Source organism: Tauraco erythrolophus, chromosome 16 (assembly GCF_009769465.1).
Source record: "Tauraco erythrolophus isolate bTauEry1 chromosome 16, bTauEry1.pri, whole genome shotgun sequence".
Taxonomy (NCBI): Eukaryota; Metazoa; Chordata; class Aves; order Musophagiformes; family Musophagidae; genus Tauraco; species Tauraco erythrolophus.
In genome coordinates, this window is record NC_141480.1 from 11389037 (window position 1) to 11407303 (window position 18267).

General features: G+C 42.1%; 1 protein-coding gene across 1 annotated transcript in view; it reads right to left on the bottom strand.

Annotated features, from left to right (window-relative positions):
• The window catches only part of ERGIC1 (endoplasmic reticulum-golgi intermediate compartment 1), a 59771-nt gene that overhangs the window by 29074 nt on the left and 12430 nt on the right, over positions 1–18267 (bottom strand). Inside the window, exons 2-3 of the mRNA XM_086621580.1 lie at positions 7764–7825; positions 859–931 (exon numbers count right to left, since the gene is read on the bottom strand). Of these exons, the coding sequence (XP_086477706.1) occupies positions 859–931; positions 7764–7825 (135 nt within the window). The remainder of the gene's footprint in view (positions 1–858; positions 932–7763; positions 7826–18267) is intronic.

The following is an 18267-nucleotide window of genomic DNA, read 5'->3' on the forward strand; positions in this document are numbered from 1 at the left end:
AAATCTGTCAACTAAGATTCCAAGGAAGGCTCAACAGGTGAAAAGAAAGAAGATACGTGAGTATCAGAGATTCAGCTCTGACATTAAAAAAAAAAAGGTACTAATGACATTAAACTAATAATAATAATTCACATTTTATGAAATTCATTTTTCCAAAAAGCATCTCCAAAAACATCCAGTGAAGACTGGCAGAACACAATAGCCATTTTATCCACAGGGAAGCGAGGGGAAAAGAAAACGTCTCATCAGAGATCCCACCATATCTGCAATGGGCACAGTCCAGATGGACTCAGTTGGTAGGCAACACACATTTAAACATACGGTATCACTGATGAAAAATACACTCGTTTTTGAGAATCACTTTGAATCAAACAAGTACAGAGGAAAGAGCCTATTCATGAGCAGAGGGGAAACAGATGAGAACAAAAAATCAACAGCCTAAGGAGGAAGGGGGAAACTGCAACTGATTGGCACTGATGTTCTTAGCATTCACCCTACCTTACACCTGATCACCAGAGAACTGAAAAAGGTCAGAAGCTTTTATTATGATCCGTAGTCACATGAAAAATATCCACTGTGCTGAACAGAGAAATCCAGTAGGCAGCCAATAAAGGATCAAGCAGGTCTGGAACTGTTTTCTCCATAAGAAGTATTTTAGAACAAAGTTTGCGTAGCATGCTTTAGTAAATTAAGAAGTCATTCACTCAGAATGACTGAGAATTTGGACTCAACAAAAAGGAATCCAAAAACCATTAGACAACTAACTGACCTAGTGAAATTACAGGCACATTCTTCCAAGACAACAGAGTAAAGCTGTAAAGAATCACATATGCACATACATTCATGATTTTTACTTACATTTCAGTGGCTATGAATCCGGTGAGCTCAGACAGGAAGAGAAACAGTATGAAGAGACAGCAGCAGACAGAGACTGGAAAAGAGGCAAGGAGAGGAAAAGGTTAGTTTCATACCCCTAACAAAGCCAAACTGTTTTCATACAGGCATAGTATTCCTTCCAATGGATATACTACCCAGACACACTTGAAAACTAATATTCTTTAGAGATAATGACTCAGATGAGGCCAGAACAGTGACTTTAATGACATGGCAATACCCATCAGGATGTTGGGTATCTTAATTCTTGGGCCACCTCTTCCACCATGAGTTCCATTTCCCCATGGCTCCTGCATTCGCCTTTTCAGTACGGGATGTTGGTCTGCCAGCTCTCCCTCCTTCTCGACAAAGCTGCTTGACAAAGACTTCTTTGGAGCCCTTGCTCCAATTGTAATTTTAGTACTAAAACCTCCAGAAAGGAAAAAGAATCACCATTTCCTTGATTCGAAAGCATACCATCAGCTACACAGTGTTTTGCTGATTAGGAGACGTTTTGGTTCTTTGTCAAGCTCTAAGGCTACGTGTAAGTCATCTCACAGCCTGCACTACCCACTAGATAAAGCTGGCACAGCAGAGACACAGCAATAACGGACTAGTCTAGCCAATGCCTGATGCTTCTCCAATTTCTCCATTTGCTGATACATTGACTCTTCAGAGAGGGAAAATTCCCAGTGAAGGAATTGTGAAGTACCTGGATAACAAGTTCCATGTCTTTTCTAAAAATGCCAACCTAGAGTTAAAAAGAGGGAACCCAAAGTAACTGGCATATTACAGGTTACTCTTCATTGGGAAACTATTCAAAACATTGTACAGTGACATTCACACAGCAGTGGCAGAGTCACACAGGAGGGGCTGGAAGGAAGGACAGCTGTAAATCCTATTGAGCAGGGATGATTGGAGTAGACAAGGATGTGCCAAATCAAGGAGACAGGGCTGCAATGCGTATTTGTATTAAATAAAATACTCAAGTTCACCATGAATCACTACACAAAAGAGTAAACCAGGAAATGGCATGCTGTTCCAGGGCTGTGACAACAGGAGTACGATCTGGCTCACCTCTCAATCCCAGCAGAGTTACAATGACCAAGCACTCTTTGGAAATGACCACTTTATCACAGCCACTAATTAAGATTGAGAAATACATAAGAAAAACCCCGTTCCTCAATCTTATTCCACATGACCTATACATCCTTTCTACTACCCATTCCTTCAGGAAGCTCAAGCAACAACTGGCTGGGGAACAATTTTATCATACAATTGCACGTGTCCAAACTCCCTTGGTAGAGAACATCAGAGGCAAGGGAAGGAAAGAGGAGGTACTTGAGGCAAATACCGAGACAGACCCTCAAGTGACCTAAAGCCTTGTGCCTCATCCTTCAGATTAGTCAGTTTATAGTTCTGAGGAAAGAGATACACGTTGCTTCCCCTTCCTCAGAGTCATTTCAGAGGTGGATTGATTTACTGACCCTCTGAAAAGTGCAAGGGATTATAAGAGATGCCAAAAAACCCATTAGCTAGGACGAAGAAAAAGGAAAAATAAAGTCAAAGACCAGTAGGAAAATGGGAAGCAAGAAGGGATATTCATTTCTAAAGAGAAATCTCAGATGGTTGCACAGTTCCTTCCAAGTCTTGGCTGTCAAGACACACAACAACACTGCTGTAGCCCAGCTAAGCCACTGGCACGGTGCACCAGGCAGTGTGGGGGAGGAGAAAGGTCTACTTAAAGCACAGCAGCAAATTCTTATGAGAACATATACACCTACGTAAGAGCACAAAAAAAGCAACCTAGGCACAAGACTAGTTGATCCAGTGTTTCTTACTGTTAATTGCCGAACAGCAGGGAGACAAGATCTCTGATCTTTGGCAGTATGCAGGGGAGAGCATTTGGCATAGAGACAACCCTTTCTTCCTTAATTGCTTTCCATATTCCTCTCTGCTTGTTATCATCCTGTAAAGGATTTCCACACCATCAGCTAGACCTCTCTGTTCTCCAGCACTTCTACGCAAGCCCAGTACTACTAACTGTAAATTCTCTCCCAGAGCTTTCTCTCTCTTCCAATTTTTCAACTTTCTTCTCTGCCATTTACATCATCAAATTATCTTCTCCTTTTCCAGCATACAAAGCATTTGCTCCCTCGAGTCGCGTCTCCAATTCTCTCAGTGAAAGCTTATGACAATACTCACCAAACACAGTACAGTAAAATTCCACTAACCTATATCTAAAAAATCCTGCAAGAATGCCCTGAAACACTTGGCAGGGACTGACTTTCAAAGCTCCTCAATACTTTTGCCAGCCTTCAAATAGCATAGTCAGTTTTCAGCTTGTATAAGAGATTACTGAGGGTGGACATCAGAGAGGTATACAAAATCATGAGCAGCCTGAAGGAGATGAATGGAGAACTACCACTCACTGTCTCTTCCAGTATGGGAATGGGAGGGTAGGAGGAGGTTAAAAACAAGAGGAGGTTTGCCTTTACCCAACACCTGATTAAATTCTGAGAATTCTTGACTATGGATGTTTTAAGAAAAGAGCCTATAAGATTTCAAAAAGGAATCAGACATGCCCTGAAGAAGAAAATCATTGAGAGCTACTAAACACAAAGGAACCACCTCTACATCAAGAAGTTCAGAACTGCCAACTGACTGAAGCCTGGCGATGCATTTAACCTGTCCTCACACTCTTTCTCAGGCCTCTGCTGCTTACCACTCCTGGCGAGATGATACTAGGCTTCATGGACACTTGCACTGACCTAGCTAGCCTGGTCACTCCTGTGTTAAACTCTTCTTCTACACACACACTTTCAGGGCTGAGGGTTGTCTTTGTCATAAGACTTATGTCGAAGTCTTATGCGTTACACTATCTCTTGAGTCAACGTTTTTTCAGACACAGAACGTGAGCTCCTCTCCTTAGCATGGAGCTGCAGGCATATATGATGTTCCCAGCATAAGCATTTATGCACACAATGCTTCAGCTACTTATTTGGTAGTGAAGGCCTTTACTTGCTTCCATGCAAATGTGCAGTTCCTGCCACCCACATTTGACAACTGTATTATATTTGGAAAAGTAGATTAAAGGCTGGGATCAGACAGAATAAAACAATTAATGCATAAAGCTTTAGCTTAACTGCAAGAGTACTGCAATGTTCCCACAGAGCTCGAAGGACCATCCAAGACAGGTTTCTTAAAACTCTAATATGATAACACGATCAATATATCAAAGGTTGCCATGTTAGACACACTGGAACACACTGCTGTTGGCTAATCAGTAATCCCAAAAGGATGGGAAATTCTCCCAAGCCTTTCTTTCGTACACTAGCTTCGACAACCTAACCTTTTTGTACATATCCCTTCTGATACATACCCCATCTATGTACATTCCTGACTCTTCCTCCCCACCCCACAAGAAATGAAAGAAACGCAAAGTGTTTAAAACATCATACAGACTAAGAACGTGGAGCCATGTCTATATTAAGGCATAAAATTAGTAGAATTTATTGTTCAATGGAGCAAACTGCTATGAAGTGCAAGGAACGGGTCTTGTTGCAGATGCCATGTGAATCATAACTTCGATATTTCCTGATGTGTATTTAAAACTCCAGCCTCCAAACAGCATAGAGTATTTCTGGATAATGTTACCATGTGTGCATACAACACGTGCACGCAAACTATGCATCCACACTGACTGTTAAATAGCAGTATTGGTACAGCAGCTGTCCGAGTTGCAGGCCTCTCTCTCAAGAAGTCAGACTGCTCCTGTCCAGCCAGATGCCAACTGTCAGCCAGCCAGGGCATGTGCTGCCGCTGCTGCCTACATACCCAAACATGGCCAAGTTGTCACCACGTTAGTCAGGTCTGTTAGAACGGCCGTGTGCTGGCATCACCAACATGCTACATGGGGGTGGGAAGGCCTGCAAAGACTGGCACAAGCATCTGGTGGAAGAGGGACAACAATGGCATTACTGGCTGAGTGGCACAGGGATTAAAATGCTGCCTGAAATAAGAGATTTTTATTGAGTAAAAGGAATGAGTAACTTCTGCCCACTTTTCAGAAGTTCACAGCAGTGGGTATGTTGTTCTATACAAACTCCAGTAAACTGCAGCGGACTGCTCTTGGTTTCTTCATTCCTACTAATTTTTAGTAGCTGGAAGGGATGCCACAGAGATCTGAAATATCTTGTATGCCACATTCACTGCAACTTTTGAAATTACAAAACCCATACATAATAAAAGCCTCGACAACCCTCTAAAAGCCTTGACAACCCTCCAGTTGGCTTCTGAACTTGCTTGTGTTTGAGATTGCCTGCTCTTCTCCAATGAAAATACCCTCAACACTTTCTCTCCCTGAGCTGGTTCTTTCCTAGAGGAGTTGGCCACTTTAGCCCTGATGGCAAGAAGCAGAGCTGGTACTTTTCATCTCTGTAATCTGATCTATGCCTTCTTCCCTGATAAACCTCAAACTTTTCCAAAAAAGGCCTTTTTACAATCCAAAAGCAATTGTAGGAATCCTGCAGTAAATCCATTCCTATTCCAGAAAGCCTTCAGCACCAGAAGTGATACTGAACTAAAGTTTCAGCAGAAATCATGTGGAAAGGGCCTAGATTAATAGTTGGCTACTATAGGCTATTTTCTATCTGCTTTGTAAAACTTGGAAGACTTAAAGAAAGTCAAAATACAGTCGCAGCCACAGTTGTTTCACATATTTACTAGACTCTAAAAGATTTTTTGACAGGTAGAACCTTCTCCTACCCTCAAGCCCCTTATTTTATTACAAGCTGACTTCCCTAAAGCATTTGTCGCAAAATCATGCAACCTTCCCAGGCTTCAAACTGGCATGGCAATGGGCTGGTCTCATTCATGGCCTCCTACAACATGCAAGATTACTGGCTTTCAAATTACAAGTCAGAGGCTTGGTCAGACAGAAAGCCCATTAGGAAAGCTGCACACAAGATTCTCACATGCAAAGCCACCACAGTTTGCTGGCTGCCTGTGTGGTTCAACAGCTTCTATCAGCCTGCCTAAAAACACTCTGACAAAAAGAAGGAGAACCTGTTAGAGAAGAAAATCAAAGCCTGAGAAGCTACAAATAACAATAGAGAGAAATAAGTCAGCTAATAATTTTAAGTAAGAGTCACAGCCTTCAAGCCTTCCCACAACAGACTTATCACTCGAGCTGTTTACTGCAGATCAGAAAGCCTAACACTGGATGGCCTTTGATGGTGCTTTTGTTTCTATAACATACTCTTCTGCAGGTGATTCATAACAAGACCAATTCTCAAAGGGAGCTCAGTTATAGTGTGGGAACTCTTAGTTTCCAAAACAGAAGAGAAGGCAGGATCACTAACATGTTCAAAGTGTTCTTTCAAAACACTAAATCTCATATGCCTCTGAATTAGCAAACAGTTTTATCCAAGCCCTTTGTTCACAGTTTCAGCACATCTAAAAGGGAGCCAACATACAAGTAATTCAGCGGTCAGGAGAACACGGAGGACAAGGACTCTGAAAGTAAATATTTAGTGTAACGTGCTATCTTCACAGAAGCACAGAATAGTTGAGGCTGGCAGGGACCTCTCTAGAGATCATCCCATCCAACTCCCCTGCTCAAAGCAGGGTCAGCTAAAGCAGGTTGCTCAGGACTGCGTCTAGTTGTTTTGAGTATCTTCAAGGATGGATGCTCTGCACCACCCTGGGCGACCTGTTCCAGTCTTCAACCATTCTCACAGTAAGGAGTGAGGAGTTTCTTTAGCTCACAAAGAGCTTTCCTTTGTGTCCATTGATTCACTGCTACTGACTCAGTTCTATTTGACGCCGGCTGTCACCAAGGGATATGACATCACTCACGTCAGCAATGACATACAAGGCTACTGACCCATCTACAAGAACGGATGAATGGAGCACAGCTACATGATCAAAGGAAGTCACTGTTCAATGGAACAGGAAAGCTGCATTAGGCGTCTAATTACAGGCCTGGCAGGATCAACCTGATCAATGTTTACCACTCTGCACAGTGCGCTCACTGCATATAATTGTGTGAAATTGCATTACTCAGCCTACAGCCTCCCTCAGGAGCAGGAAGGAAGGAAAAGGGGCCCAAGACATTAAATTTGTATCAGCTGAAGTCTATGTATTGATACACGGGAGCGAGAGTGGATCGCTATAGGTGGTTTCTGACTAAGTAATTTTTCTTCTTTAAAAGCATGACAAATAACAATAAAATAAGACCTCTGCTCATTAGTCCCATCTACAACATCAGATGAATCCCTTGAGCACATTGTGAGAGAAACACGTGTTTCCCAAATCATCCTTACGACTGCCCACTGCATGTTGCCACCCACGCTGCTCCTTACGGATACAGAGCCTGGGTTCTCTGTTCCCCAAGTCTCTCTTGGTTCCCCAAGTCTCTTCAGCCAGCCAAATGCCTGGGTACATTAACTGTGGATGCAACTGTTAACAGTTGTGTTCACACTGACTGAGGGGATGCCTATCAGAGAGGTAAAAAAAAATCTGCAGTCACTGCTCCATCAGTGTTCGGAGCAGACTCACAGCTTCTGCTCATGTGAAGACACTAGCAAAAAGCTCTCTAGCTACTCGAGCGGCTAGCAGAGTGGGTATTTCAGCACCAGCTTTTAGGAGCTCCTTTTCATGACAATATATTTGATTACTTTTTGTTGTTGAGATTCTGAATCCATGCGAACTACTCTGCCATTTAGTATGACCTGATAGATTGGGCAAAATGAGCTGTCTCAGCAACAAAGGATACCATTTCCAGTGTTTAATATCTCTTAAAAAAATTCCCCAGAGACAGAGAAGCCAAAAGATCTTTAATTTCAGACCAGGGGTATGCAAGGACATAAAAAAGCAGTGTTACTTACTAATAGCCCCTGTGTAGGTTGGCTGTGTAAGGTCTTTTGGCACCTTCCTGTAGATGTCAAACCTGAAAGAGGAAAAGCAACAGCCATAAAACAGGTGGAACACTTCAATACATTTCATGTCCCCATAGGGATGAATGATGCTGAAGTTCTTCCATTCAGCTTTCCAACAAAATTTTTTCAGGGTATGAGAAGGAAAAACAAAACAAAACCCTTTTTCTTTTGTACAATTATGTAACTGTGCTCTTTGTTGGCTCCAATTTCCAAAGCACTTTTCTCCACCTCCCTCCGCCTTGCTGAACTGTGAGAGGTGCCAGAGAAGAAGTCATGCTGGACAAGTTTATAGACCACCGTAAAAGGAAAGGATACTCTACAGACTCCTGAATAACGAGGCCTAGCAAAAAAACAGCGAGACATAATCTATATTGCCCCTTGTAGTTTGTATCCTGCAATAACCAGAAACTGACAATACCAAAGTCACAAATCAAGGTGTTGAGACAAAAAACCTACCCTTGGACACTGGATACACAAGAAAAATTAACCAGTTTGCTACTCCCCCAGCAAAAACCAGTTTAATATTAGACCGTTGTTTTGATTCAGTCATATCTTTTAATATCCATATGGCTCAGCTTTGCTATTTTAAACTCCCCATGGTTAAACTTTCACTGCCCTTATGATGTTAGATTATTTCCTACAACCTTGTGTTCCTGCACATCCAGCCGCAATGCAGCTCTGACATCAGTTTTTCCACCACTCAATAAAAAATAATTAATGCATTAAAAACACACACATCCTAAAGAAGGAAGTGACTGGTCCCCCAAAATAGACTTTTTTTTTTGATATATCACAAGCGGGTGAGATTCGATGCTTTTTCCAACCCTAGAGAGGCATGAGTGACACCAGCTTCCAAATTCCTATTCTGTACCGCACCAAGATGAAACACTCCCATGTTTATTCAGTAGTTCCTACTACACCAAATATTATACTGAGAGTTTAAAAACTAGATCATATTTCTCTTCTTCACTCTTCATCTGTTGAGATCACTTACAACTTGGAGGCACTCTGGGTGAACATTTGCCTCGCATGAGACTAGAAGGACATTGTTGCTGTGTTTTGTTCAGGAGTTGAAGCTGGAGGAAGGGAGGGTAAGAGAGGGAAGGTGAGCAGGTGTAAGGACAGCTCACCTACCCAGCTCAAGTCCTGAACACACTATGTAATCTCTTAACTGTCCCAACAACCCCCTGTGATACACTTGACAGAGCATGCTGCACAGGATATGCACTGGAGCTTTATGTTTTCATGACTCTATTCACTGCCATCTCCTAAATAGATTAAAAATATTCCCGAACCAAACAGTCCATTTATGGCTCTCCAGCTGCTCTGAGAACATCTGGAAAGTGCTGTTTACATTCTTTCCACATACACCAAAGCAACAGCAGAGGCAGATGGTAAAGCAACCCAGAGCAGCTGATGACATCATGGTCTCACAGGCAGAGGAAGTAGCTGATCGTGCCTGCTCACAGCCCATTAAACACTGAAAGCTGGCGTCGTCTCGCCAAAGTCACAATAATAGATCAACAAGGCAAAAAAAGCTGAGAGAGAAAGAAAAAGGGAGAGAGCACATGAACACGCAAGAGCTGCTGAGTGTGAGTAAACAACTGGAAATAGGAAATAGCTCTATGCTGGATTCAGTAAAAACAGTGGCATGTGGATACTATAAAAGGAAGTTTCTTCTTACTATTTACTAGCACTAAAATGATGACCCATCACAGGATTAAAAAAAAAAATATCTAGCTTTTTTTAATAACTCAGTGGAAAGTTGATGTCATGACAGGGTTCTCTCCTCTCAGACTGCCATTTTAATCACGTAAGTAACACCCAAACCCCACAAATTAAGTTTTACATGGCGTAAGTAAGCTCGGATTACGCAAAGACACTACAGAAAGTGATCAATGGCTCCCAGCCACATTTGTCACCTGGCTTTAGGTGCTTAAAAGGCAGTCCACACTCTCTCTGCTGTTCTGCTTCCCATCTCTTCTACCACGACGATACATTCCCTCTCTCTTCTACTACCAGGACACATATTGAAAAAGGGCTTTAAGCAGGCCTCTGGATCTGATTTCCCTGGAGTTTTGAGAACTCTTGGGTCTGTACTTAGAGGCTCAAGCCTCCTTGCAAGCACAGTACAGCACATTCACAACAGTTGTCACATGAGGCTTTTAAAGCACTTTAAGGATCACTTAATATACGAGCACGGTGAGCGTACACAGCGTGCTAGGCAAAGAACATCAGGGAAACAACATCCCAGCCTTGAACTTACAGTCCAGAGGCTCATACAAGAGTACAGTACAAGCCAGGAAGACTGCATAAACCTTTAATAGCTTTGTTTTGTAGAATTAACACTTTTTAGATAAGGACAGACACTAAGGAGTAACATCGAAACAAGAGTGGACAACATATGCAAAAGAGGCAAAGAGAACATACTGGACAGTAGGGAGGAAGGAGTAAAGCTCAGTTGTGATCTTATGGATGAATGCAGAAGCTTGAAGGATGACATCCAGAACCTGACTCAAGCAGCAGAAGGGAAGGCAAGGAGGGGAGGTGCATTTAAGCTTGCAGAAGGATGCTGAAATGATCAAAACAATTAACATTAACAGCAAGAGAACAGAGACAGGTTTGGAATAAGAGACAAACACTGCTGGCTCGCTTTTGCACACTGACACACGATACCAGTAAGTCCAAGAGATTACCAAACCAAAAGAAAAAGGACTAGGTATGTGTGCACGTATCCTGCGAGAATGTTCATCTGCTTGGAAAATGCATGCTCTGGATTAGGAGGGTTTATAATTTGGTAAAGGAAAAGTAGCCTTCGAGACACCAAGTGTTTCCCATAAAGCATTTGATACTGGCCACAGTTTGAGAAATTACAATTTATTTAGTTTGATCCAGGACGGTGAAAACAGTAATTGGGTTTATGCCTTCATAGACAGTTTATGCCTTCCATAGAGGTTGGAAGCCCAAAAGGATAGCAAGACTTCAAACTTTGAAGAGAATCATGGAGATGCTGGCATGGCCAGGGAACAGAGCTATCTTGTTAACTCTGGTTTAAACTAAGAGTTAAAAGAAGATAAAAAATGCAGAGAATTCAATGACAGCTTGAAAAGTATGTTTGTGAGATACAAGAGACATGAGGTCCTAGCAGTAAGTAGAGGATGGAACCCCAAGGGAGACCTCATTAATTACACATAATTCTAATAACTAAGTAAATCAAGCAAACTTCTTAAACAAATCCATGAAGTTGACAAGATTTATTGTAACAGGAGACTCTAAGCCCCAAGAGATCAGAGATTTGTGAGAGCTGTAGCTCCTATCAGACCTAAGGGTTAAGAATCTGATTAACTTTTAGACTCCACTAGACAAACCTTTCTCCTTTTGCCACCAGCTATGTCACAGAACTCAAAGCAATTTCAGGACATCACTTACACTATCCTGGGAAGAGAAAAGAATGAGGATTAGACACCACAGATGATTTGTAATGTATGAGGGTGGAGGCCAGAGAGTTGTATGCATGGTAAAAGGGAACGGGTTTTACTTGCCCTCAGGACAGATGTTCCTGCAACCACTTGCAGTAAAAATTCCAATAAGCCTCCAGGTTCCTGAGGCATTGGTCACTTGGGAGAGTATTTGTACCCTGGGAACAGAGACGAACCTCGTGTTCTATGTATTGCAAAAGCTGCCTTACTGATTTCTGATACTGGCACATTCAAAGCAAAGGAAGATATTACTAATGCTGGAGGAAGATTTCATGTTCAGAAAGGTTATACCAGCCAGCTCATAACACAGTGAGACGCACCGTACTGCACTGTGAATATCCACCTGGAGAGTCTTGTAGTCATATCCGAAATGCCCATGACAAACCAGGGTGCAGATTTACAGCTTGTTCATTGCCTCACAGTAACTGCTCGGAGAGCCCTCTTAACCTGCAGTGCTGTGCAGCAGTTACCCCGCTTGCAGGAGGGATACATTACTCTACGCTTACAAAGCGTGCACACATACAGTTTCCACAGGACAACCAGCACGTTATTTATATCTAACTTTTGGCAACTTTCTTCCTTTGCTCAGAAAGGCAACACTTGTAAGGCGAAGTAATCTCTTTGGGTCAATCAACTGACACAGCTGCAGAGTGGAAACAACAAACTTTTTGCTAGGAAAGCTCTTCCTCCAGGTCATATATATCCTCATAAAGGGAAGGCTGGACCTTGCAGTACCAGAATACAAGGCTAAAGATAGAACTAGGCTGTCATCAGTATAACAAAGGAATTTCCTGACACATCCAGCATATCTATTGTCTTTTCTTTCAATGGAGAGCATGGTTACAAACAAAGAAATAAAAAAAGGCTGTTTGGCAATGTTAGAGTTTCGCAGGAACCAATATTCGTAACTGACATCAGGGAATGCTACACTACTTTTTTCTCAATTCAATGTTGAAAGGATAAAACCAAAAACTTTCTCACCTCCCTCACAGGAAAGTCAACAAACTGGTCAAACAGCATTGTAAAGAAGAGCAGCACAAGGAGCATTCTTAAATAGGTTCAAACAGAGAATTCACAAACCTTAGCATGATTAAGTGAGGTTTGAGGCAGAACTCCAGCTGTCTGATGGCCAGGTGCACAACAGTACTCTCAGAAATATAGAAATTACACGTGTGGTCTCATCTTACTGCAGTTGCACAAGCGGACAGTCAGGTAAAATTGCAGACGGGGGCACCTCAATGGAGTCCAACAAAAGGATGGCAGATTTAAAGTGCCAGTAAGTATTAGACGAACTTCAAAAGCTGTATCTAGACTAATAGGAGCTGTTGTTATTCAAACATTTTTTTTTTTGTCAGATAGAAGTATATGTTCTTTGTGTTCATTTCTCGCGATCTCCTAGAGCCACAGAAGGTATCAAAGTGCTTAACAAGCCAGAGGCAGATGCAGTAGTGCTCATGTGAGTGGGACAGCCACAAACGATCATGTCCAAGGCTGGCTACGCAGAGGCAATGGCAGGTCAAACCCAACAGAATGAAGCAAGTTGACAGCATCAGCCCTGGGGTGACTCCTTACTTTCCTTTTAAATCCATCTGATTGACAGCACAAGATGAGTGACAGGGAGGGCAGAAGACATCTACTCAAACTCTGTGGGTTTTTTTCTAGAGTAGATAATTCTAAAGTTTGCCCTGAGAATGGGGATGAGCTCACTCCCTCAGCAGGAGCTGCTACAGGCAGGGCTTCCCGCCAGGGCATGCTTTATATACACCTGAACAGTTTCAAGTCTGGATCTGAAATATTTCAGGAAATGAAGTAATAAATACATTATTTCATCAAAGATTACCACCTCTCCAAATAGAAAAATCCTCTCTGACATCTTCAGAATCTGAAAAAAGCTTCAATAAAATACTACAGCAACATCTCTGTAGGATGCTTTTAGCTTTTTCATGAGCAAGAAGCAAAGAACTTGAGGCAATTAAAAAAAATTATACTTGTAACTATAACTAATTAGACAATGGTTAAATCTGGTCTTGTAGCAAAGGGAAACTCTCATAGCTAAAGGAGGTGGTAGCAAAGAAGGAAAAGTGCTAATTCCTCCTTCAGTTTACAGCATTTGTTGTAACCCTCAAGCCTGCCCACCCCTCCAAGGAGCAATGCACTGGCCATGTCACCCAGGGTAGACGGTCAGAGCCCAGCTCACAAACCTCCCTGTACCACTGATGCTCCACGGAGTCACTGCAAAGGGACAGCAGATGCTTCAGCTCCGTCTGTGGAGCACCGAAACGCAACTCGGGCGCGAGCGCCAGTGGGATGTTTTCATGTACCCTTCTGCAAGGTCTGTTTTTACTGATTTATCTGAAGGGCAAGGCAAAGATTGTTTTGCAGTTCTTGGACTGTACTTTGGATTCCAGTTAATCAAGCAGTCAAGCAAAAGTGCAATAGGTCACAGAACAGAATTCAGCCACTGTTAAGTCAGCAGCAAAACATTAATTTTCATCCCTTTCCACTCCTCAGATGATTCAGAAATTTAGCTTTAATGCCCACAGACAGGGGAAAAATGTTTTTGTTCTTCAGGCAGATTATGTTTTTTTCCCCAGAAGAACTGAATATTTAAACATTAGTCTTCTTTTTGAAGCATACTGGCTCTATCGTAGGCAATTCTGCAGCACATACTGAAAGGGGATGGTGTTCAGAGGACATGATCACAGTACCTCAAGGGGGCCTACAAGAAAGATGGGGAGAGGCTGTTCAGGAGGGCCTGTTGTGATAGGACAAGGGGTAATGGTTTTAAAATAGAGGGAGGTAGATTCAGGTTGGATATTAGGAAAAAATTTTTTACCATGAGAGTGGTAGAACACTGGAACAGGTTGCCCAGAGAGGTGGTGGATGCTCCATCCCTGGAGACATTCAAGGCCAGGTTGGACGAGGCCCTGAGCAACCTGATCTAGTTGGAGATATCCCTGTTTGTTGCAGGGGGGTTGGACTAGATGACCTTTGAAGGTCCCTTCCAGCCCTAACCATTCTATGATTCTATGATTCTATGATTACGGCAAATTACACTTCTAATGTCAAAGATGATTTAAAAAAAATTAAAAAATCGATATAATGGCTGACATTCCACCATTAGCAGATCAATGGTGGCATAAATACATCATGTCATTTTGTCTTAGCAGCAAGGGTCCATGGCTGTGGAAGAATAGGAGTGTTGAAACAACACTCGATTCTCCACCTCCCATATTAACCAACTTTTAGAAGCAGCATCTATTTTTCAGCAGATACCACATTTGAAATTGAGGTCACTAATTCCTGGTGACACTACTCACTCTCAATAAGTCCAGTGCACAGTGAACAAGTACCTTAATTTTATTACACATCAGTAGCTTTGAGATCTCTTTGAAAAAAGAGACGGCCTGGTGCTGCTGAACCAATTTGCTTCATTAACAAATAATTCTACTTGAAGTGACTTGCAAGAGTAACACATTTAACAGCAGAAACGTAACTTCACTAATAAGTTAACCAAACAACTGATAATTCTACAGCAGATTTGACTAAATCAGACAAAGAGGGAATTATCGAGTACAGATACAAAAAGTTAACTTTGAAAATACTATAAAGATTATGTCATTACTGCAGTAAGAAATTTGAAGAACTGTGGAGTCAGCGTTTGCATTTCAGCACACTGCATGTTGGAGCCCCAGTGCCGGATAACTGCTCATTCGTTATGAGTAGAGAGCAACATCTCCATCACAATCTATCAGATACCATAACGTCTCTTGAAGAGAAGAAAAAGGGTGTGGGGCAGATGTCCCTAGGGTTTCCAAGATACTGGGGAAAATCTAGATAAGAAAAAGCCAACTGGTAAAGCCTCACAGCCTGAACTGTCCCAAAGAGCTTTAGGGTCAGCAAAAACTCCATCCTGGATTGCTTCCTTTTTGGTAAGAAACACAACTGCTCTGAGAAAGAGGGGCTGCAGATTGAAAAAGAGAGAGGCAAAGCACCTATGACATATACACAGAGGGACAGGTTGGTTGCCTGAAGAAATGAAGAAAAATACACCTTCCTCAGCTGAGATGGCTTCCTAGATCAACAGAAGCCCTTTGTCAAACATCATCTCAAGTTTAAAATACACAGCACAAAGGAGCAAAGAAACAATAATCCTTGTCTTCAGTGGCAGCCAGCACTTCAGTGGGAGGCTGCAGGGCACTGATACAGGCTGCATCACTCAGACTTCTGTTGAGATTCTCTCTTCTCACACAATATTTACGTACTTGTAGCACAGGTTAAGTCACTCCCAAGACAGCTGTGTAAGGCAGAAAGCAGGAATAAGTCTGTCTTTTCAGAACCTTTTCAAAAACACAACTGTGTCACTAAAACCACTGACCCTTTCGTTTACCAAGAAAGCAAGCTCTAAATCCTGGCACACCAGCTAACACTGAGTTTATAGAACAAGCTCTCTGGTCTACAAAGTGAAACAAGATTAGGCTGGCCTTTTCGGAACTATTTCATGCAAGAAATGTTTCCCTGCACAGGGGAATACAAGCCAGTTAAAGCAGTTTTCAAAACTCGTTTCTCCTTCTGCTTCTGCCCATGTGCTGGTAATGCCCTCACCCAGTTTAACAGCAAGTAGCAGAACTCCTGCAAACTGAAGACACGTTCAAGTACCATGTTGCTGGGTTTTCCCATTTGTCTTGCAAATCAAAGAAAAGTGAATCAGAGCATGGCCGCAGGCCTCAAATATCAAGAATCCGCGAAGGCTTGATGTCAGTTATTTCTCCACACAGACGCCGATTCCTGACTAACGTAACAAAGAGCTTGCCTGTTCCTTACAAAGTCAATTCATCACGTACTCACCAGAAAACGGAGTTCCAACGTGGAAGAGAGAATTTGTATCGTTACACACTGTACTTGCTACACTCAGGAAACACAACACCACAGAGGTATCCCATGCAGATTAGACACATTAACTTTAAGAAACTAATTCTTCCAAAAGAAAGGTGCTTTTTGTCAAAAGAAGATAAAGCACTCTATTTGTTAATTACACAGGGGTGTATTTTTTCAGATGCATAGAAAAAACACTGCCCCATGGTGCATTTCTAGGAATGTACATTCATTCAAAACATCAACCTCAGACTGCTTTTGATGAAAACTACACACACTGTGGAAGGTACACGAAGAGTAAGGCAGCTGCCAAACATAACCTTGGACAGTCAAGCCTATGCAGGTATCCATTTCATCTTCCCTAAGAGTCATCTTGAGGTAGCTTTATCTGATAACAGGTTAGAAAATATCTAATGTCTTCTCTTCTTTGAGAGCACCTACCATTTAGACATTCTAAGTAAATTTATTTTTAGGCCACATCCTTCTGAATTACACCAGACTCTTTAATTACATCGTGTAGACACCAGTGAATCCAGACAACTAAGTATTTCTATTTAGCTGCCACTGAAGAGATAAATCATCCTTAAGTTTGAGAAGGATTAATCTTCCCTGGAGACAAGGACATAATGTTGGGATTTGTCACTCTACACACTTTTGTTCTTCCTCTTATATTTCCTATCTGCCTCCTCGAACATTTCTATTTTATTGCTGTATTACAGACATACGATTCAGACAGAGATGGTTGGTTCAGTCACCTTTATTTGGTTTCCCACAGGAGCTATAGGTCTGATGCAGAGATAGACAACCAGCTCTTCCCACAAGATTTATGTAGCTGTATTTATTTTTAAGTTTGCCATTTCACGACAGAAGAGGCATCAGCAGTTCAGGAAACCAAGGTGGGTGTGAACTGGGGAAAGGAGAACGAGCAACCTCAAACCCACTTGAGGAAACACGTTTAAGTGCACATGAAACGAGCTGGAACAATGGCTCTGAAGAATTTTCAACGGGTCTGCAGTACAGGCTACTGCATAACTTTCTTTCCTCATATAGCTGCTGCTACCACCTGTGGAAGAAGCATGTCTAGAGACAGCAGAAGAGCCTGTGGACTATGATTCATTCAATACCTGCTGCTATTAAGGCTCTTAACAGAGATACTACTTATCATTGAGAATCCAGCGATTCACTGTGCATGAAATGCTTTATCGTTTATAAGGAGGACACAGGAAGCAGGAAGAAACTCATGATAAACACAAGTTGGATTAAGTCCATCTGACATTCAAAGACTACTGCGTGCACAAATAGACTCCATTTTCTCTCATCAGGAAAACTTTAGCGGAGGCTGAGAATCAAACTGAAATCAATCTCAAAGAGGATATCAGACTTTAATCACCATGTCTGTCTCAGAAGCTTCCTTCTGCTCCCCAAAATCAGTGTAGCTTGGCGGTAGAACGGGAAAAAAAAAGAAAAAAAACGAGGCCACATTGGGTGAGGTTAACAGTTGGACTTGATGATCTTAAAAGTCTTTTCCAACCTAAATGATTCTATGGTATCTTCTATGTGAATTCATGGAATCAAAAGGAAGCTACGGAGAGACTGTTGTCAGAGCACGATCATTCAGGTTGGAGACTAATGGCAAAAGGGGAACACCCTTTCTTTAGTACCTAGTGGTATTTCTAGAGAAACCTTCCCACCAAAGGCATGCTGTTTTGTGTCAAGGAGTATTTATATCTTTGTGATCTGCTGACTGCTCAGGCAGAGATGTCCATCACCTAATCAAGGTTTAAGAATCAGAAGTACAAAGTGCATAAGAGAAAACCTGCCTCTCCAACAGCTCAAGGTACCGTGGGACCTGTGTTCACCAACATGTTTTAGAGGTTTCATGAAGCAACTCAGCAAAAGAGCTGCCTTACAGAGAGCACCCACTGAAACACCCAGTAACTGGCACTCCTCATCTGCCTTCCCATACTCCACAGCACAAATATGAAGTAAAGCAGATTCTCAGGCTGTAGCTATTAGACTGAGAAGGGAAGAAATTGCTGCACCAGGACTTTATATCTCGATGCTTCTTTAATTGAGACAGATTAAAAAAAAAAAAAAAA